The sequence below is a fragment of the Lissotriton helveticus genome, chromosome 7 (assembly GCF_964261635.1).
Source record: "Lissotriton helveticus chromosome 7, aLisHel1.1, whole genome shotgun sequence".
Taxonomy (NCBI): domain Eukaryota; kingdom Metazoa; phylum Chordata; class Amphibia; order Caudata; family Salamandridae; genus Lissotriton; species Lissotriton helveticus.
Window position 1 is genome coordinate 539,346,548 of NC_136068.1, and position 16,976 is coordinate 539,363,523.

General features: G+C 41.2%; 1 protein-coding gene across 2 annotated transcripts in view; it reads left to right on the forward strand.

Annotated features, from left to right (window-relative positions):
• Window positions 1-16,976, forward strand: part of LOC144768728 (membrane-spanning 4-domains subfamily A member 4D-like) — a 501,596-nt gene that overhangs the window by 193,388 nt on the left and 291,232 nt on the right. For both annotated transcript variants that reach the window (XM_078652605.1, XM_078652606.1), the window contains exon 3: window positions 4,907-5,035. In XM_078652605.1, coding sequence (XP_078508731.1) covers window positions 4,907-5,035 — 129 coding nt within the window. The remainder of the gene's footprint in view (window positions 1-4,906; window positions 5,036-16,976) is intronic.

A 16,976-nucleotide genomic window follows, 5' to 3' on the forward strand; every position in this document is an offset into this window, starting at 1 on the left:
CCCAGGTATTTAGGTATGATACTATCTGTGAATTTGACAGCACCGGAGAATGTGAACCTAATTGTTGTTCCAAACATTGCTTGAGCTGGTTATATTTTCGTTTTTTTTGTTGTTTTCCCCTGCTAGGTTTTTACCTGAATGCTAAAAAGCAATAACCCTTTTTGTGTAATTGTTAGAAAAGTTAGTTTAAGGTATTCACAATAAAATAATTGAAAACCCCAGAAAAATATTGGTTAGATTTTTTATGCTTTGTGGTAGAAAAAATAATAATTTAAACACATTTTAAGGTCAATTGTTTTTACAGTCTTTCTCCGTTGTTTAAAGACTTACAGGATACAGTCTTCAAAACTCCATGTAATAAAACAGCATATTTTACATAGTTATTGTTTTATTTTATAAGAGTTCAATAAAATATATGAGTAGCCAAGAGTATTTTATTTTTTTGGAACTTGTAGAGCGCACGGCTACCCCCAAAGGGGGTGTCCCGGCGCTAAGACTGTGAGCTAGAAAGGGAGTTGAGCCTATGACAATGAAAATAGCCAAGTTTTGAGGCGGCTACGAAAGAGTGTTTCAGAGGAAACAAATCTGAGATCTAAGGGGAGGCTATTCCATAATTTAGCCGTCATAACTGCAAAGGCTCTGCCGCCCATTCTGGAGCGACGGAACCGCGGGACAACAATGAGGCGCAAATTGTTGGACCGCAAAGATCGGACTGATTGGGATAATACTAATCTCTTACGTAAGTAGTCCGGACCTATCCCATTGAGGGCCCGAAAAGCAAGAGTTAGCATTTTGAACTTGATGCGACTGGCGATTGGAAGCCAGTGAAGTTCTTTGCGGTAGGCTGCAACTGAATGTCGAAAAGGGATATTGCCAATCAGCCTCGCTGCCGCGTTCTGAACGATCTGTAGGCGTTCAATTTGATATTGGGGGGCCCCGGCATAGAGGCTGTTGGCATAGTCCAGATGTGATGTGATTAAGGCCTGCGTGACCGTTCTGCGAGCATCTAATGGCAAAAAAGGAAAGATCTTTCGCATCATCCGCAGTTTCCCAAAACAGGCAGCAGTGACCTTGTTAATTTGGGGACTACACGACAGAGCATCGTCAAACTGAAAACCCAGATTGCGAGCAGTGTGAACAGGAATGGGGGGAGGATTCAGTACAGTCGGCCACCACAAGGAAGAAGGAATTGTAATTTTTTGATTAAAAAACAGAACCTCCGTCTTGTCAGTATTGAGTCGGAGATGGTTGGCCGCCATCCAGGAACATACTTCGCCCAGGCAGTGGCGAAAATTGGCGAGGCTGGAGTCAGAGTGATCTCTAAAAGAAAACATAAGCTGTGTGTCATCAGCATAAGAGATCACTCTGACCCCAAATGACTCGACCACCTTAGCCAGAGGGGCCAAATAAACATTAAAAAACAATGGGCTCAAAGCGGAGCCCTGCGGGACTCCACAGACAAGGGGCTTACATTCCGATTGGAAAGGTCTAAGAAGAACCCTCTGCGTTCGACCTTGAAGAAAGGAGCTAATCCACGACAGAGCAGAGCCGCCCAGTCCAGTCTGCTCCAATCGATCTAAAAGTATCTTGTGGGATACCGTATCGAAAGCGGCGGATAGGTCGAGGAGGACCAACATGGCCTCCTCTCCCCTATCCACACACTCTCGAATGGTCTCCGATACTTCCAGAAGTGCCGTTTCTGTACTAAAGCCAGTGCGGAAACCTGATTGGGAATCATGAAGTATAACATTAGTCTCCAGATATTCCGCAAGCTGAAGTTGAACGGCCTTTTCTAAAACCTTAGCTGGTTTGGGAAGGAGGGAGATGGGGCGGTAATTACAAAATTGCGTAGGGTCTGCATTTGTCTTTTTCAAGATAGGAACTAGCATGGCTTCTTTCCAGGCAGAAGGAAATTGGCCCAACTGTAGTGAGGCGTTCCAGATAGAGATGAGTGGCTCTATCAGGAGGGGAGCTAGGTCACTCATAACTTTAGGGGGAGCTGGGTCTAAAGGAGAACCCGATTTACACTGAGTAAGCAGTTTAAGTGCAGAGTCCGTAGTAAGATCCTTAAAAGCTTTCAGGGCTGGTCCATTATCATTCCTATTTTTGACAAGGGAAGGGGATTGTGCAGATATAAAGACCGATGGAAAGGAGGAGGAGATATTCTCAATTTTATCTTGAAAATAATCTGATAAGCCATTACATAGCGTCTGACTGGAGAGATTGTTGGGTGTCATAGCGGGAGGCTTGACAAAGTCTTTGACAATGTTAAACAGAATTTTTGCCGAGTTGTCTGAATTTTTGATTTGTAAGGCAAAAAATTCTCTCATTGCCGACTTTTTTAGTTTAATAAATTTCTTTAAAGCCATTCTGTAGATGCTTTTAGCTTCTAGATCATAAGATAGTCGCCAGCTGCGCTCTAGTTTTTTGCAGCGGCTTTTCTCCTCACGCAGGGCTGCAGAGAACCACGGGGCTGAGGGACGGGATCTTGCGGACGAGACTAGTAATGACGGGGCAGTGACATCGATAGCAGATAGTAAGGCAGTATTAAACGTTTTAACACAAGTATCAATGTCTCCCATATGGGGTTCTAAGGGGCATTGAAAAACAGGCTCAATGGCAGAACAAGTGACTTTATGCCATTTTCTCCTATGGTCCTTTCCCAGTTCCACCGGGTTTGGTGCGGGTAGCAATAGAATATCGAACATGAGAAGATAGTGATCGGTCCAGGTAAGGGGAAGAGGAGGGTAAGTAGTGATGTCTGGGAGATTAGAAAAAATTAGATCTAAGGTATGGCCAGCAGAATGCGTCGGGCCCTGGATCAATTGCGTCAAACTTAGGCTCTGTAGGGTCTCCAAAAAACGCTTAGCCTGGGAGCATGAAGGATCTTCAACATGTAGGTTGAAATCACCTAATACAATGAAGAGCGGGTGCTTAAGAGATAAGTCCGCAATAAGATGGATCAGCTGCGTTAATGAGGCGGCTGATACCCTAGGCGGGTTATAAACTAAAATGCCAGTCAGGAAGACCGCTGCTGAGTCTGAGATAGAGAAATACATGGCTTCAATCAGCCCAATATTTGTAAGTTTTTTAATAGTCAGTCGGAGGTGAGTTTTAAAAATAATGGCAAGGCCGCCCCTGTTTTACCTTCTCGGTTGATACCCATGAAGCGATAATCAGGAGGGGTGGCTAAATAGATGTCCGGGTTTGAGGTATCTTTTACCCAAGATTCGGTGAGGAACAGTATATCCCAGTCATGTGAGACGAGTGTGGACCAGATTTCGCTCGCATGACGGGGAAGTGATCGGCAGTTGACCAGTCCGGCCTTTATTTTTAATGGGGTCCGTAAGGTACTAGTAGGAGGAGAGGTACATTCGCTCCAGGGAGGGATAGTCATGTTGCAGTACGTGCAATGGAAGGAACAGCCGTCTAAGTTGCTTGGAGGACAGCGGGCAGATAGAACACAGGAACCAGACCTCAATTGTAGGAGTTGTTCTCTGGACCAACTTATTCGGCCAGTATTGATCAAATGGGCAGGGGGACTGGCCCTAGGCCCGGGCCAGGCGCGGACGGGCGCAGACGGGCTTGCCTTAGGTGCGCCATCGGCGTGCCCGCTGCGCCCGCCCGCTGCGCGGACGGGGAATCCGTCTGTCTTTATACATAACGAGGAGGGTGGGAATCGTCCAAGAGCTGGACCGCTATCCTGCCTTCCCCAATATGGCGGCGGCAATTCCGTGACTACCGGCGTCAGCACCTCAATTCGGCTGCGCCGGTAAGCTAATGTGAAGAGTAAGACCCTGGAGGCGATGTAATTCTCACCTTCTGGGTCGCGTTTTCAGGAACAATAAAATAGCGCCAAGTAAGATATTTACAGTTTTTAAAAGTAATGCCCTGATTAAATGCAATTGCGCACAGAGTTTTCAATTTTGCCAAATTCACACAATATTCAATTTTAGCAAGTGAGGGATAGAAAGAACGCCCCCGGCTTCCGCCTCAGGGGAAAGAAAGCTCTAGTCTGCAGGCAGGGCGATAATCAGCCCTTAAGTAAAGCGGGAGGGCGGGAATCGTCCAAGAGCTGGACCGCTATCCTGCCTTCCCCAATATGGCGGCGGCAATTCCGTGACTACCGGCGTCAGCACCTCAATTCGGCTGCGCCGGTAAGCTAATATGAAGAGTAAGACCCTGGAGGCGATGTAATTCTCACCTTCTGGGTCGCGTTTTCAGGAACAATAAAATAGCGCCAAGTAAGATATTTACAGTTTTTAAAAGTAATGCCCTGATTAAATGCAATTGCGCACAGAGTTTTCAATTTTGCCAAATTCACACAATATTCAATTTTAGCAAGTAAGGGATAGAAAGAACGCCCCCGGCTTCCGCCTCAGGGGAAAGAAAGCTCTAGTCTAGTATTGTGGCTTCTGCAGTATGCAAAAGCATCACCTGCATCAGCTATAATGCTCTGAAAGGCTCAAAGTGAGAATTAACCTTGTCCCGAAGAAGGGCATTCAAACTTTCGTACCTACTGAAATTTTGTAAACAATATACATTGTGTGTAGAGATTGATCACCCAACAGCCTTGATTGTTACTTTAAAATTGAATCATTACATGTTTGTTTTCTTGTTCTCCCTATTGATCCGATCCAAAACAGTAATTTAAAAATGTAAACCCAAGATGCATCCAGTAATAATATCTCCCTTAAAATGTATTTCCCTGAATTGACAAATATTCAAAGAAAGCACTAATTGTAATTACAAGTGAATACCTACTTTCTCACTACCGACTGTTATCACCCACTAGTATTGAGAGGCATCTCTGTGTATGTATAAGTCTAGTGATGAACTCTCTATTCTGATATACCTTCTGATTTTAAGAGTGAGAATACTTATCTAGTTTCTCTTATTTTTGGAGGTCTCACAGATATTAAATGGCATCATTCAAATTGTTTTTGGGATTGTCTGTGACTTTGGCACTGGTGGATATCGCTACTCATACTTCCCACTCTTTGTCACTGGAGTACCCTACTGGTCTGGCCTACTGGTAAGTAATCATTTTGTTTGTTACATCTGATGCAGTGTACAAAGTTAGAGGTGTGTTAACATTATAACTCTGGAAAACATTGGCATGTCACGTTAGCCAGTTAATGCCACTCTGCTGCTTATGTTTTTTTTCCTGATGCATAAAAAAGAAACTGAGCAAAAAATAACAAAATCTCTCTGTACAAAAGTGATAGGGCTTCATCAAGTTAGCTGCTGATTAGCTGCAAAAAACCTTTAGTTAGTTATAGCACCAAATCAGTTATCCAATATAAACACAGTGGAATGTATATGGATGAATTATTACTAGGTAATTCGCACTGATACAACATAGCATGTTACCGTAGGCCCTCTATTTATCTTAGGTTTGGGGGCTTCTGAAATTAGAAATGTCCTCCCTATATGCTTGATATCACCCTAGATCAGGGGTTTCGAAACATTTTCAGTAATAGGAGCTACTTATATTCAATGGAAATCATCCCAAGCTACTAATGTTAGATATGCGATTGTTACCACCCCATCCAAGATTGTAGCAGCAATCACATCAGCGCATTAGGCAGGGTTGCATGCAGTAAAGTAAAAAAAGCATAATCAATTTGTAATGCATCTTCATAGGTAATACATAACAGGAATAGCTGAAATCCCCTTGGCACCAAGGTAATCATACAAGCAATACATCTCTCCAATTCAAATATTTGCTTCAAATTCATTTTGAAAATATAACAATTTTTCTCTAAACATCTGCTTATGAATTCTGAAAAAATACACATTTTGATCTTGAACACTTGCTTTTTAATTTTGGTATACAATTAATTCAACCAAGAAAAAGCTTCTATATTAGTAGGCTGGGCTGCACACAGAAGAGCTACTCGCAAGTAGCTGGAGAGCTACTGGTAGCTCATGAGCAACTCGTTGGAGATGCCTGCCCTAGATCCTTGTATGGATCTGATACATCAATAGATTGCGTGGATCATACAGTGAGTTACTTTGAATCCCCACTCCTAATGAACATATTAAAAAGGTAAAACAAGATGGCCTCTTGTCCAGTCGTAGCCCAGACTACTGCCTCACCATATGTAACAGGGAAATAATATCTTTCTGATTCAATGTAGAGCCATCTGATATTATTGAGTGCAGAAAGAGAAATGCAAGCAAACATGCAGCTCAAATTAGATGAGATTCTCCATGTTCACTTTAATAGTGCAGGGGTGATATCCATAAGATTAAAATGTGCCCATCTATGCACTCACCTACTAACTAGTTGTTGATATCTAGCCGCACGAAAGAGGGTGACACGGTCCTGCTCCTTCTTCAGGGCAAAAACAAATTCTTCTTACTTCCTGTGAAACCGTGGGTCAGTTGTCACCACCAGAGGTTTGATTAAGCATCCTCATTGAAGGAACAAAAATCACTTCTGAAGTATTCAGAAGAACAACAGATTATGAGAAACCAACCCTAGTTGGAATCTCAGATTTTACAAGCCAAGTGAATGGTTTACATTAGAACAATGACAGCTACTTACAACACTACAAGCACGATCATGATGTTTTACCTTAAGCCACTGTGAGAAGCAAAAAAAAAAAACTGCATTAAACTTACTTTGACACTTCTGTGTGGCCACTGGATGTTTTCTTGAATTACCAAAGATAGTTAAATGGTGTAAAGTTATGCTAATCACATATCTAGTTATGATGCTATGCTATGTTTATGTACATGTCAATTCATCAAGTTGTATGTTATGTTATGTTGTCTTGTAAAGCGCATGGCTACCCCAGCAATGGGGCGTCCCAGCGCTGTAGACCACTGGGGAACCCGTCCTGGCTTTCCCTGTGAGATGATCCCTGCTGGGTATCTCCAAGGTGAAACCAGGCATCCCCGGTGTATGTGGGGGGCCATTGTGGAGATGAGGCAAGCTAATGCCCAGAGTTGCCGAGTGTGATCCCTGGTTAGAGTAGGCACCGAAGCGAGAATTATTGAGTCCGCTGACCCTGGTCCGAGACCCTGCCGCGTCGGGAATTGAACCCTGGTCCTGGGCCGTCCTCTGCTTCCGGGTCTGCCGCCTCTAACCAGTGAGCCACACCACTCCACTGTATACTTACTCAAATTATAAAAAGTGTTCTCACTAAACTTTCTATGCCGAAGCAATGAATCATATCTGATGATAGCAATAATATCTGTCACCTAAGTGGCAAATGAACACCAAGGTACAATCCATGATGCCCAATTAATAGATAAAATACCCAATTATAATTCTATTGGGTGCAATAATCACATCGTAAATATGAATCTATGCTACACTAAGCAGTGTGGTGTGGTGTATTTTGTAAAGTAGTTTGTAGTCAGGCATCCACATGGCATGTGCTTCATTGTCTCTGCGAGTCTGTGTGCATCTTTAGTAGTGCAGCAGTTATGCGTCACCAGCCTGTCAGACCAGGACAGCAAACATCCCAAACAGTACACAGTAATTTGAAAGCCAACCATACCAAAGGTTTCATGGTCTGGGAAAGGACAGGTCAACACTTGGAAGTTTGGCTTCCCAGTGATTTCTGGCACCAAATCTGGATATTGTATGCTGTATACTACCATATACACTGTGATACATTATTACTCCATGGAGATTGACCTACAGCAGAAAAAGTGCAGGCAGTGCCACTGCTGCCTCCCCGTCCACTCAGGAAGATAATATCTCTAGTGAGACAAATGAGAAATTGGTCAATTGCCTTTGCTTTACTGTTGTTGTGACAATTATGTCAAGAGCTCAAGCCTTGTAAGATTAGAGTACGTCTACTTTAGAGAGAGAAGGCTGCAGGCTTCTCCATCATAGCGCATCATCACTTACCATGATCAGCTGCTCTGGAAAACCCATTGTAATTTAAGTTTACCTCCTAAATGTCAAAACATTCTAAACAAGGCTAGGCATTAGTGACACGGTCTTCGTATGGAATGGTTAATTTGACTGGTTTGGCAACAGGTTTAAAAGCTGCAGCAGTCAGTCTGCACATATAGGGCTGAGGCCATGTTGCACTTGTCAGTTTTGGTAATGGCTGGCAAAATGTGTGCTTCAGTCCACAGGTAGTATTCAGCTTTCATGCAATTGGTGTGATTCCTGCGCTATTCACTCTGTTATTACTGGATTCCTTCTAAGGCTGTAGAAAAACAAGGAGGAGTGAGAAGCAAAATTGGGGCAACATCAGTCTCCCTTAAACATTGTAATCAGTACACAGAAGAGGGAAAGCCTCACAACTGATTACCTCATAATGTTTTAAGAGGTCGAAATAACTGGTCTCAATATATATCAAAGTGGAAAGGGATCTGCACCCAGGTGAATCAATGCGACCCTTGCATCAGATGGATATATTATTAGGATCCTCACCCACTAGTACCACCCGTGGCATGCTTCATCATCGGATCCTCACCCACTGCACCGAGTGTGAGTGGGTGGGCTCAACACAGGTTTGTAACCTGAGCTCTTACTAAAACCTAAGCGCAAGTTAAAAAAGCCTTCAGGATCCTAATTCTTGTTTATTAATAAGGTCCCTTAGCTGGAATAAAAACTGTGTGGTATTCTATAAGTGCCATGACCCTTAACATCTATAGCTCAGTAAGGTCAGCATGTTTCAGCCTGTTACAAGTGCTATTCAGGGTCAACAGGTTTTTTTCAGGACCAACTAAATCTGTAGATTTTCTACAGATGTGTAAAATACCAACTACTAATGCTAGTTTGCACAGTACGCTAAATATGAAGCATTTAGTCACAGAGACCATATAGGACCTTTTCCTTTGAGTGGTCTCTGAAATAGAAAACACAAAATAAGTTTTGTTAAGAAGTGAATCACAACCCTGATCATGTTATTGTCTCATGCTTGTGCACACTTAGAATATTGTGTGCCAAACATGGCATGCATACATGTGAGTTTGCACCCAGACGACGATATATGGGAGTTTCCTTCTCCCCAAGCTACGCTAATCTCATGATGGGGTGGTGGGAGAGGTGCGTGGCTTGGGGAGAGGAAAACGACCGACATATGGCCAACGTGGCATTGTTGCTGCGCTTCATCGATGATCTGTTTCTGCTCTGGAAGGGCACAGAACAAGAATTCTGCACTTTCTTTGAAGTCCTAAACAACAACACTGTAGGACTAAAATTTACTTACAGTTTAAGCTCCAAAGAAATTGAATTCTTAGATACGAAAGTCTACGTGAAGAATAACAGACTAGAAACAACTGTACATCGTAAAAAAACAGCCACGAACAGTCTACTTCACGGACAAAGTTTCCATCCTAAGACCCTTAAAAAAAGCATACCCTACGGAGAACTACTTCGGATGAAGAGAAATTGTTCTGAAGCGAGTGAAATGGAATAAAAATTTGAGGACACAAAAACTCGTTTCCAACAGAGAAATTGAAATTAAATTGAAATTAAAATATTTATAAAGCGCACATACACCATGCGGTTTCTTGGCGCTAGGACATAAAACCAGGAGGGAGCGAAAAGACGGCCAACTAACATGAGAAAGCTTGAGTGAACAAAAATGTTTTTAAGGATTTGCGGAATTCTGAATAATGGGTGGAAAGTCTAAGGGAGGAAGGAAGGACATTCCAAAAGGTAGGCGCAAGCGTAGAAAATTTTGCGCCACCTGACCTCTTCTTCTTGAAACGAGGGACAATCAGAAGAGATTGTGAAGAGGAACGCAATTCTCTACTGGGACAGTATGCCTTGATCTCAGAGGAAATAAAGTGGGGGGGCTGTCCCTGCCCTTGCCTGGAAGGTGATGCAACCCATCTTAAACAAGGCACGCTCCCGGATAGGCAACCAGTGCAGAGCTTTAAGCAGCGGGGTAACATGACAGGACTTGGACAGGTTGTAGACAAGTCGGGCTGCCTGATTCTGCACTAGTTGGAGTCTCCGAAGATGGTAGGCGGGGACTCCGTTATACAAGGCGTTGCCATAGTCCAAGCGCGAGAGAGGGTACAAACACACGGACATCATCAGAGGGGAACGAGCAGCCAGAGAAAAAAGCAGAGATGAAAAGCTCATACCAAACAATAAAACCAAAAGAACTTCACTTGGCAAGAGAAAAAACACGGATGAACAAACGACTTCAAGCTCAGAAATCGCTGACGAAACAACAGTGGAGGAACACCTGAGAATGATAATCAGATACACGAAGGAGAGCTACAAAATACAAAAAACAATGACAAAATATTGGCATGTACTAAAAAAGGATGTTGACATAGGGAATGATATAGGAGAACGACCATCGATCACCTACAAGAGAGCTCCTAATTTGTCAGATCATCTTGTACATAGCCACTTTGAAACCAGAAAAAATCCATCTTGGCTGGAAATCAAAAAAAGAGGATTCACGAAATGCCTAGTATGTAAGGCGTGTAAAATCGGTAAGAACTAAAGAACATACTTGATCCATTTGGAAAAAACTTTGAAGTGAAAGAACCTATAACTTGTGAAACTCCCTTCGTTGTATACCTACTCCAATGTAATTGTGGAAAGAGATACATTGGTAGTACCACGTGTCCTTTAAAGAAACGTATTCTTGAGCACACCCGTGCTATACAGAACAAAGATTTCTCTTATGCCATGGCAAAGCACATGGCCAGCCATCCTGGGAAAACATGGCTCAACATGACATACTCAGGCCTAGCCGTGGTATGTCAACACGAGCGGGGTGGAGATAGAAAATTGAAATTGAGACAGCTTGAGTCTAAACTAATCATGAGATTTAAAACCATGCAGCCCCTGGGATTGAATGGAGATGCTGAATTACATGTCCATCTTTAATTACAGGAATGGGGGCATGGAACATTACTTGGACAATTGAACTTGAATTGCAATTGTAATATCTGTTGTTTACACACATACTGAGTGATACTACCTGAAGCACCTACAGTAACACACACTCCCAGCCACACGTGGTAAATGATTGCGGTGGCAAGGGCACTCAGCCTGGGAACCATCAGCGCTCCCAATAGTGCATCAGCGCAACACATGCGAATTTAAATATAGAACACCAGTTCAAATTGATAGAAACTGTTAACATACAGCTGCACAGGAAGCGCTAACCACCGCATCACCACATAAAATCTGGGAGCTGATTTCCGAGCTCATCAACACACACTAAAATAATAAACACACAACTTGCATGGAAGACATGGGCACTCAGCTCAATAATACGAACAACACACCACAACGCTAAATGCACACTATTTATAAACGTACTATCATAAAGCGCTCTGGAAAGAAATACATCGTTAAATCATACGTTACAACAAAGTGTGTTATACAAAAATACGGATAAAGTTAGTTGAATGAATTGAATTTAACTACGAATTCCAAAATGCAATGCGTGCCACATGTGTATTTAATGTGAAATGGAAAAGGGACAAACCGTCTGAATACTTGCCGTGATCAAGAACGCTAAGTTCGAAACGCGTAGGCGATCACAGTTGATGAAATAAAATCCTAAATATTCCCCGTGTGGAGTGCCATCATTCCTTTGGAACCTTTGTGCGATGATATATATATATTACCTACTGGCGGTCGCCAGTAGGTATATATAGTTAGGATTTTTTCTCTATGGGATTTTTGAAAATTCTATGTCTAATAACTTTGGCGTTTGTGGACGGAATTGGCTGAAATTTTCTGGAAAATGGAACATTTTGTTTCTGAGCAGCCCCTGGAAATTTGGGGGGGGTTCGTCCAGGGGGGGTCGAGAAAAAAGGGGGGTCCCAAAACGTGTTTTTAACATTGAGTTTTCCATAGGGCGGTTGGCCTCACTTTTAGCCCGAACGGCTGAATGGATTTGCATGAAACTTGGCAAAATTGTAGGGACTGGTAGCCCGATGTGCCTTTTGTAGGTCTCAATATATGTGCTCCAGTGGATTTTGAGAAATTAACGTTTAAAAAAAGATATATATCTGTAAGCGCACTCTGGGCAGCGCTCCGGTCCGCGGACCTTAAGCGTACCGGAACTTCGCGTAGCGAAGCTGATTGGCTCTCCGGTGTCTGTCAACATTCTAAACAGTCCGGAGCGGCCGCCATCTTGTCTCTCGGTAGGATTGAGAGACAAGAGGAGGCCAAAACAAAGGGGGAAATAACCATAAGGGGGCATACTAGATCCTCCCTGACCCCCTAGGTTTAATGTGGAGGTTTTAAAAGAGCCCCGCGGGGCAAAAAAAACAAAAAATTTTTTTTGTTTTTTTTGCGTGGGTAGCGCCCGGTCCGCGAACCGGGAAGCGTTCTGGGCAGCGTACTGCAATGAAAAATGAATGATAGACTTTTCAAATACTGTATGTTAATTGATTGTTGGTTTTGTTGATTATTTTTAATTTTTTTTTATTTTTTAAGCAATTATTTATTATTGTGATTGTGTTTCAAAATTTAATAACATTTCTAACATTTCACTGTCTGAAATGTCGTCATTTTCATTGAACATAGCTTGTAATCTATGAGGGTGTAAAATGTCCTCATTTTGAAGGAGGTCATCCACTGCTTGCACACATTGCAGTAGTTCTTGGTCCCAAGTTTCATCCATAAATTCTATATAATTTGGATCAATTAATTCTTGGCTGCTCTCTTGCAGGACAATTTGAAATGAAACTTTCTGTTCGCCTTCCATGTTGCCTGAAATTTGGATAAAAAAAATATATATTAGTAGAGATAGGGCACTGTTGGGATTAATTTTAGATAGGCATTTTTTAACAGAGAATTTATCTTTGGGCAGTGTATAGTATCAGAGTGGAAGTAGGAATATAAAAAAGTGTATGTGATTTAACGTAAGTAAATTCATAATTATAAAAGAGAAGCCTAACTCCATCCATAACTATAACAGAGAAGTCTATCTAAATCTATAACTACTACAGAGGGATAGTATATAACTATCAGAAAAAGTTTACCATATTAACTTATAGTGCACAATATAGTTCAGTTTTTAAAATAACAACTTACCTTTAGAAAGAAGTTGAAGTGATTAGTGAAAATCCAATTGAAATGTACACCAGGAAGTAGTAGTCAAAATGGCTGTGTTTCATTCTCTTCTTTTATATATATTCAGGTACATAACCAATCAAATGTCAGGTAAAAAAAGTAGAAAATGAAAGTAACATTTTAATTGGTTGTCAATTCCAACACTTCAGATGTGTTTTGAGAAGTAATTTACCTCAGGGTATTTAGAGAGGTCTACAGGCTAAATGGCTAAATGGAATTCCAATCAAATTTGTGAAAATGGTAGGGATTGGTATGTAGTATGAGCTAATCTATATTTGGTGAAATTGTCTCCAGTGGCTTTTCTGTAAACTACTTTCCCACCTTTTTTGATGGTGCGCTTCCCAGGGAGCGACCCGGTACGCGAACCGTTGAGCGCCCCGGTTCGCGAACCTTAAGCGTTACGGGAGTCCACCATTTTGTGTTTCGGTCGAATTAAGATACAAAATGGAGGGCAAATAATGTTCAGAATGGGTAGAAGGGGGCACGGTAGACTTATCTTGACCCCCTAGGTTTTGTGAGGGTGGCTGAGGAGGCTTATATGTGCGAAAAAAAAACATTTTTTAAAAAAATTCGCGAGGTTAGCTCCCGGTTCGCGTACCGGGTAGCGCCCCAGGGAGCGTACTTTGTTGAAAATTAGTGAAAAATGTTACAGTAAAATAATAATTGTGAGTGATCAGATGTAGGGTAGCTCTGAGAAGAGCTTTTGGGTTTATGGTACATTTAGGTACTTATAAGTAGGTAACAATGCACAGTCTTAAATTCAGAGTGAAAATTCTGTTGCCCTCATCTGAGAAGTGAACTCCATCTCCTCTGTAGATATCTTGCATGTAGTAACGCAAGTTATTGTTGTACATGGAGCCCATTCCATGGTCTCTCATGTAAGCTGAAACAGATTTGTTTACATGCTTCCTCGACTTCTCAATTTGTGGACAAAATTGGTTTGACCACCTCCATTTCTGTCTTTGGCATATATTTGAATATACCAAGGCAGTCTGAGGAAAAAGTGCCATTAATTGCTCAAAGGTGTCCTTTAAAAGCATTTCCAGACCTACCCCAGTCAAAGTGCCCAAATCATTACCTCCACAGTGCACAATTAACAGGTCAGGTTTGGGCAAATGCATAAAGGTTTTCACCAATGGTATCAATTGGTGACATTTTAATCCTCTGTGGCCAAACCACTTAATTTCCACATCTTGTAAATTGAGGTTAGGTAATTTTCTGTTCTCAGCATACCTGTGAGCCCAGTGGATATAACTATGTCCAACAATCCAGACAGAAAACATGGTGAGAGAAGGTTCTCCTGCAGTCAGATGAAGTGTGGCAATGAAATGGCAGTTGAAAAAATGAGAGTTTAAAATGAAAAAAACTGTGGAGTTTCTGTGTTCATGAAGCAGTAACAGTGATTGGTGGATTTTGATTGCTGAAAACAGAAAGTTAGGGTGCATGGATGAGTTATTTGAAAGAAGTATTTTGAATGGTCAATAAAAAATCATTAAATGAAAGAATGCACTGGATATGCAGGTGCACTGAGAGTTCAGAGTTCAATTGCAACATTGTTGTGTGAACTTGCAAACACCAGAAGTCTTCCAAGAGGTGGTTGCCATGCAGAAAAGGCATGAAATGGCAGAGGGGGGAAGGGTTTTCATTTGAAAAAAAGTGAGGGAAGAGTTTTGATTGGGTGACATGAGAGATATGTGTGAAGAATTACAGCATTTCTGTGCTTTTGATAGCTGCAGACTCTGGAGTGCATACCTTTTGCTCTGCTGAAGACAAATTGGTGTGTTTCTGAGACTGTTTTCAAACTCAAAGTATTTGCTAAGGTGAGAAAATATTTCTTTAATTTAGATAGAGAATAGTGTGCTTTAAGGAGAAAATTATGAATTATGTGGCGCAAATTGCTTGTAAATATGCTCCCACCTGTGCATGGAAAATTTAGATTTTGAATGTTTGTGTTACATAGCCATGTTAAAAGTGATACAAACATGCTGCAAAGGCAATCAAAAAACGCTTTTATGTGTCTTAAGGACATTTTAAGTAATTTTCCCATGTGCAGTGTTTTGAAATTATGATTTGAAAATCGTTTTTGGGGAAAAGGAATTGTTTTTAAATTTATGACAAGGACATAATGGTGTATGCTTCTTTATAAGGCAATTGACTGTCCCTGATGTTATTTTTCCCATTTTAATGTAAGACCTTTCTCTGTGGCGCAAATTGCTTGTAAATATGCTCCCACCTGTGCATGGCAAATTTAGATTTTAAATGTTTGTGTTACATAGCCATGTTAAAAGTGACCCAACCATGCTGTAAAGGCAATCAAAAAACACTTTCATGTGTCTTAAAGACATTTTAAGTAATTTCCCTGTGGGCAGTGTTTTCAAATTATGAATTGAAAATCGTTTTTGAGGTAAAGGAATGTTGTTAAAATTTATGTGCGCCATATGCCCCCAAATTTCTTTTTCAGGGGTGCAGCAGGGTGTTCTTGAGACAACCCTGCACCTTTGGAAAAATTCCTAATTTGCGATGAGCTAATTGCTAATCGCAAATTGCACCTTCATTCATATGGGCATCCTGGCCCATGGAAATGAATGGGTAATTTGCAATTAGCAATTTGCTCATTGCAAATTTGGAATGGTAAAGAATCGCTATTTATTCCTTAAAATTCGCTATTTAGGAAATGCAAAATAGTTTGATGGTACATATGGCGGTTGATGTCTAACAAGATAAGAAGCTTAGGGATACATTTATGATGACTGGCGCAATGAAGTGGACATTACTTACTTCATTGGTAGAGCTTTACATGTATTATGTCCTCTGTATTCTTCATCAAGCGTAACTTTAATCTGCAATCCTGAGTAGGCCTCACCTTAAACAAACCTCTGGATAGGCCACACCTTATCGTCATCCTGAATTAATCATTTAAAATGCTAGGGACACATTTATGATAGGTGTATGCCTCTTTTGCGCCACTTACAAAACACTGTCCACGGGGAAATGACTTAAAATGTCCTTAAGACACATGAATGTGGTTTTTTAAAGCGTTTGCAATTTTTTTGGGTCACTTTTAACATGGCTATGTGACTCAAACAGTCAAAATCTAAATTCACCATGCACAGGTGGGAGCATATTTACAAGGAATGTGCTCCATGGGGAAAGGTCTTATAATGTAATATGGGAAAAATGACATCAGAGACAGTGAAATGCCTTATAGAGAAGCATACACCATTATGTCCTTGTCATAAATTTGCAAACCATTCCTTTTCCCCAAAAACGATTTTCAAATCATAATTTGAAAACACTGCACATGTGGAAATGACTTAAAATGTCCTTAAATCAAAATTTGCTATTCCTTATTTTGCGATTGCACTGAAGGATTTGCAAATTTTGCGATTCCTTAAAAGCAATGTATCAAACAAAAAATATGTAAAAAATGACATTAAGGATTTGGAAACTACCACTAACTTCTAGTATGTGGTAATTTGCGAATTCTTTTCAAAAAGCATTTTTTTCCAAAAAACAAAAGGTGCCATATGACGCCAATACATGTCCTTAGGGCATGTATGTATGCCATATGCCCCCAAATTTCTTTTTCAGGGGTGCAGCTGGGTGTTCTTGATGTACCCCTGCACCCTTGGAAAAATTCCTAATTTGCGATGAGCTAATTGCTAATCGCAAATTGCACCTTCATTCCTATGGGCCTCCTAGCCCATGGAAATGAATGGGTAATTTGCAATTAGCAATTTGCTCATTGCAAATTAGGAATGGTAAAGAATCGCTATTTATTCCTTAAAATTCGCTATTTAGGAAATGCAAAATAGTTTGATGGTACATATGGCGGTTGATGTCTAACAAGATAAGAAGCTTAGGGATACATTTATGATGACTGGCGCAATGAAGTGGACATTACTTACTTCATTGGTAGAGCTTTACATGTATTATGTCC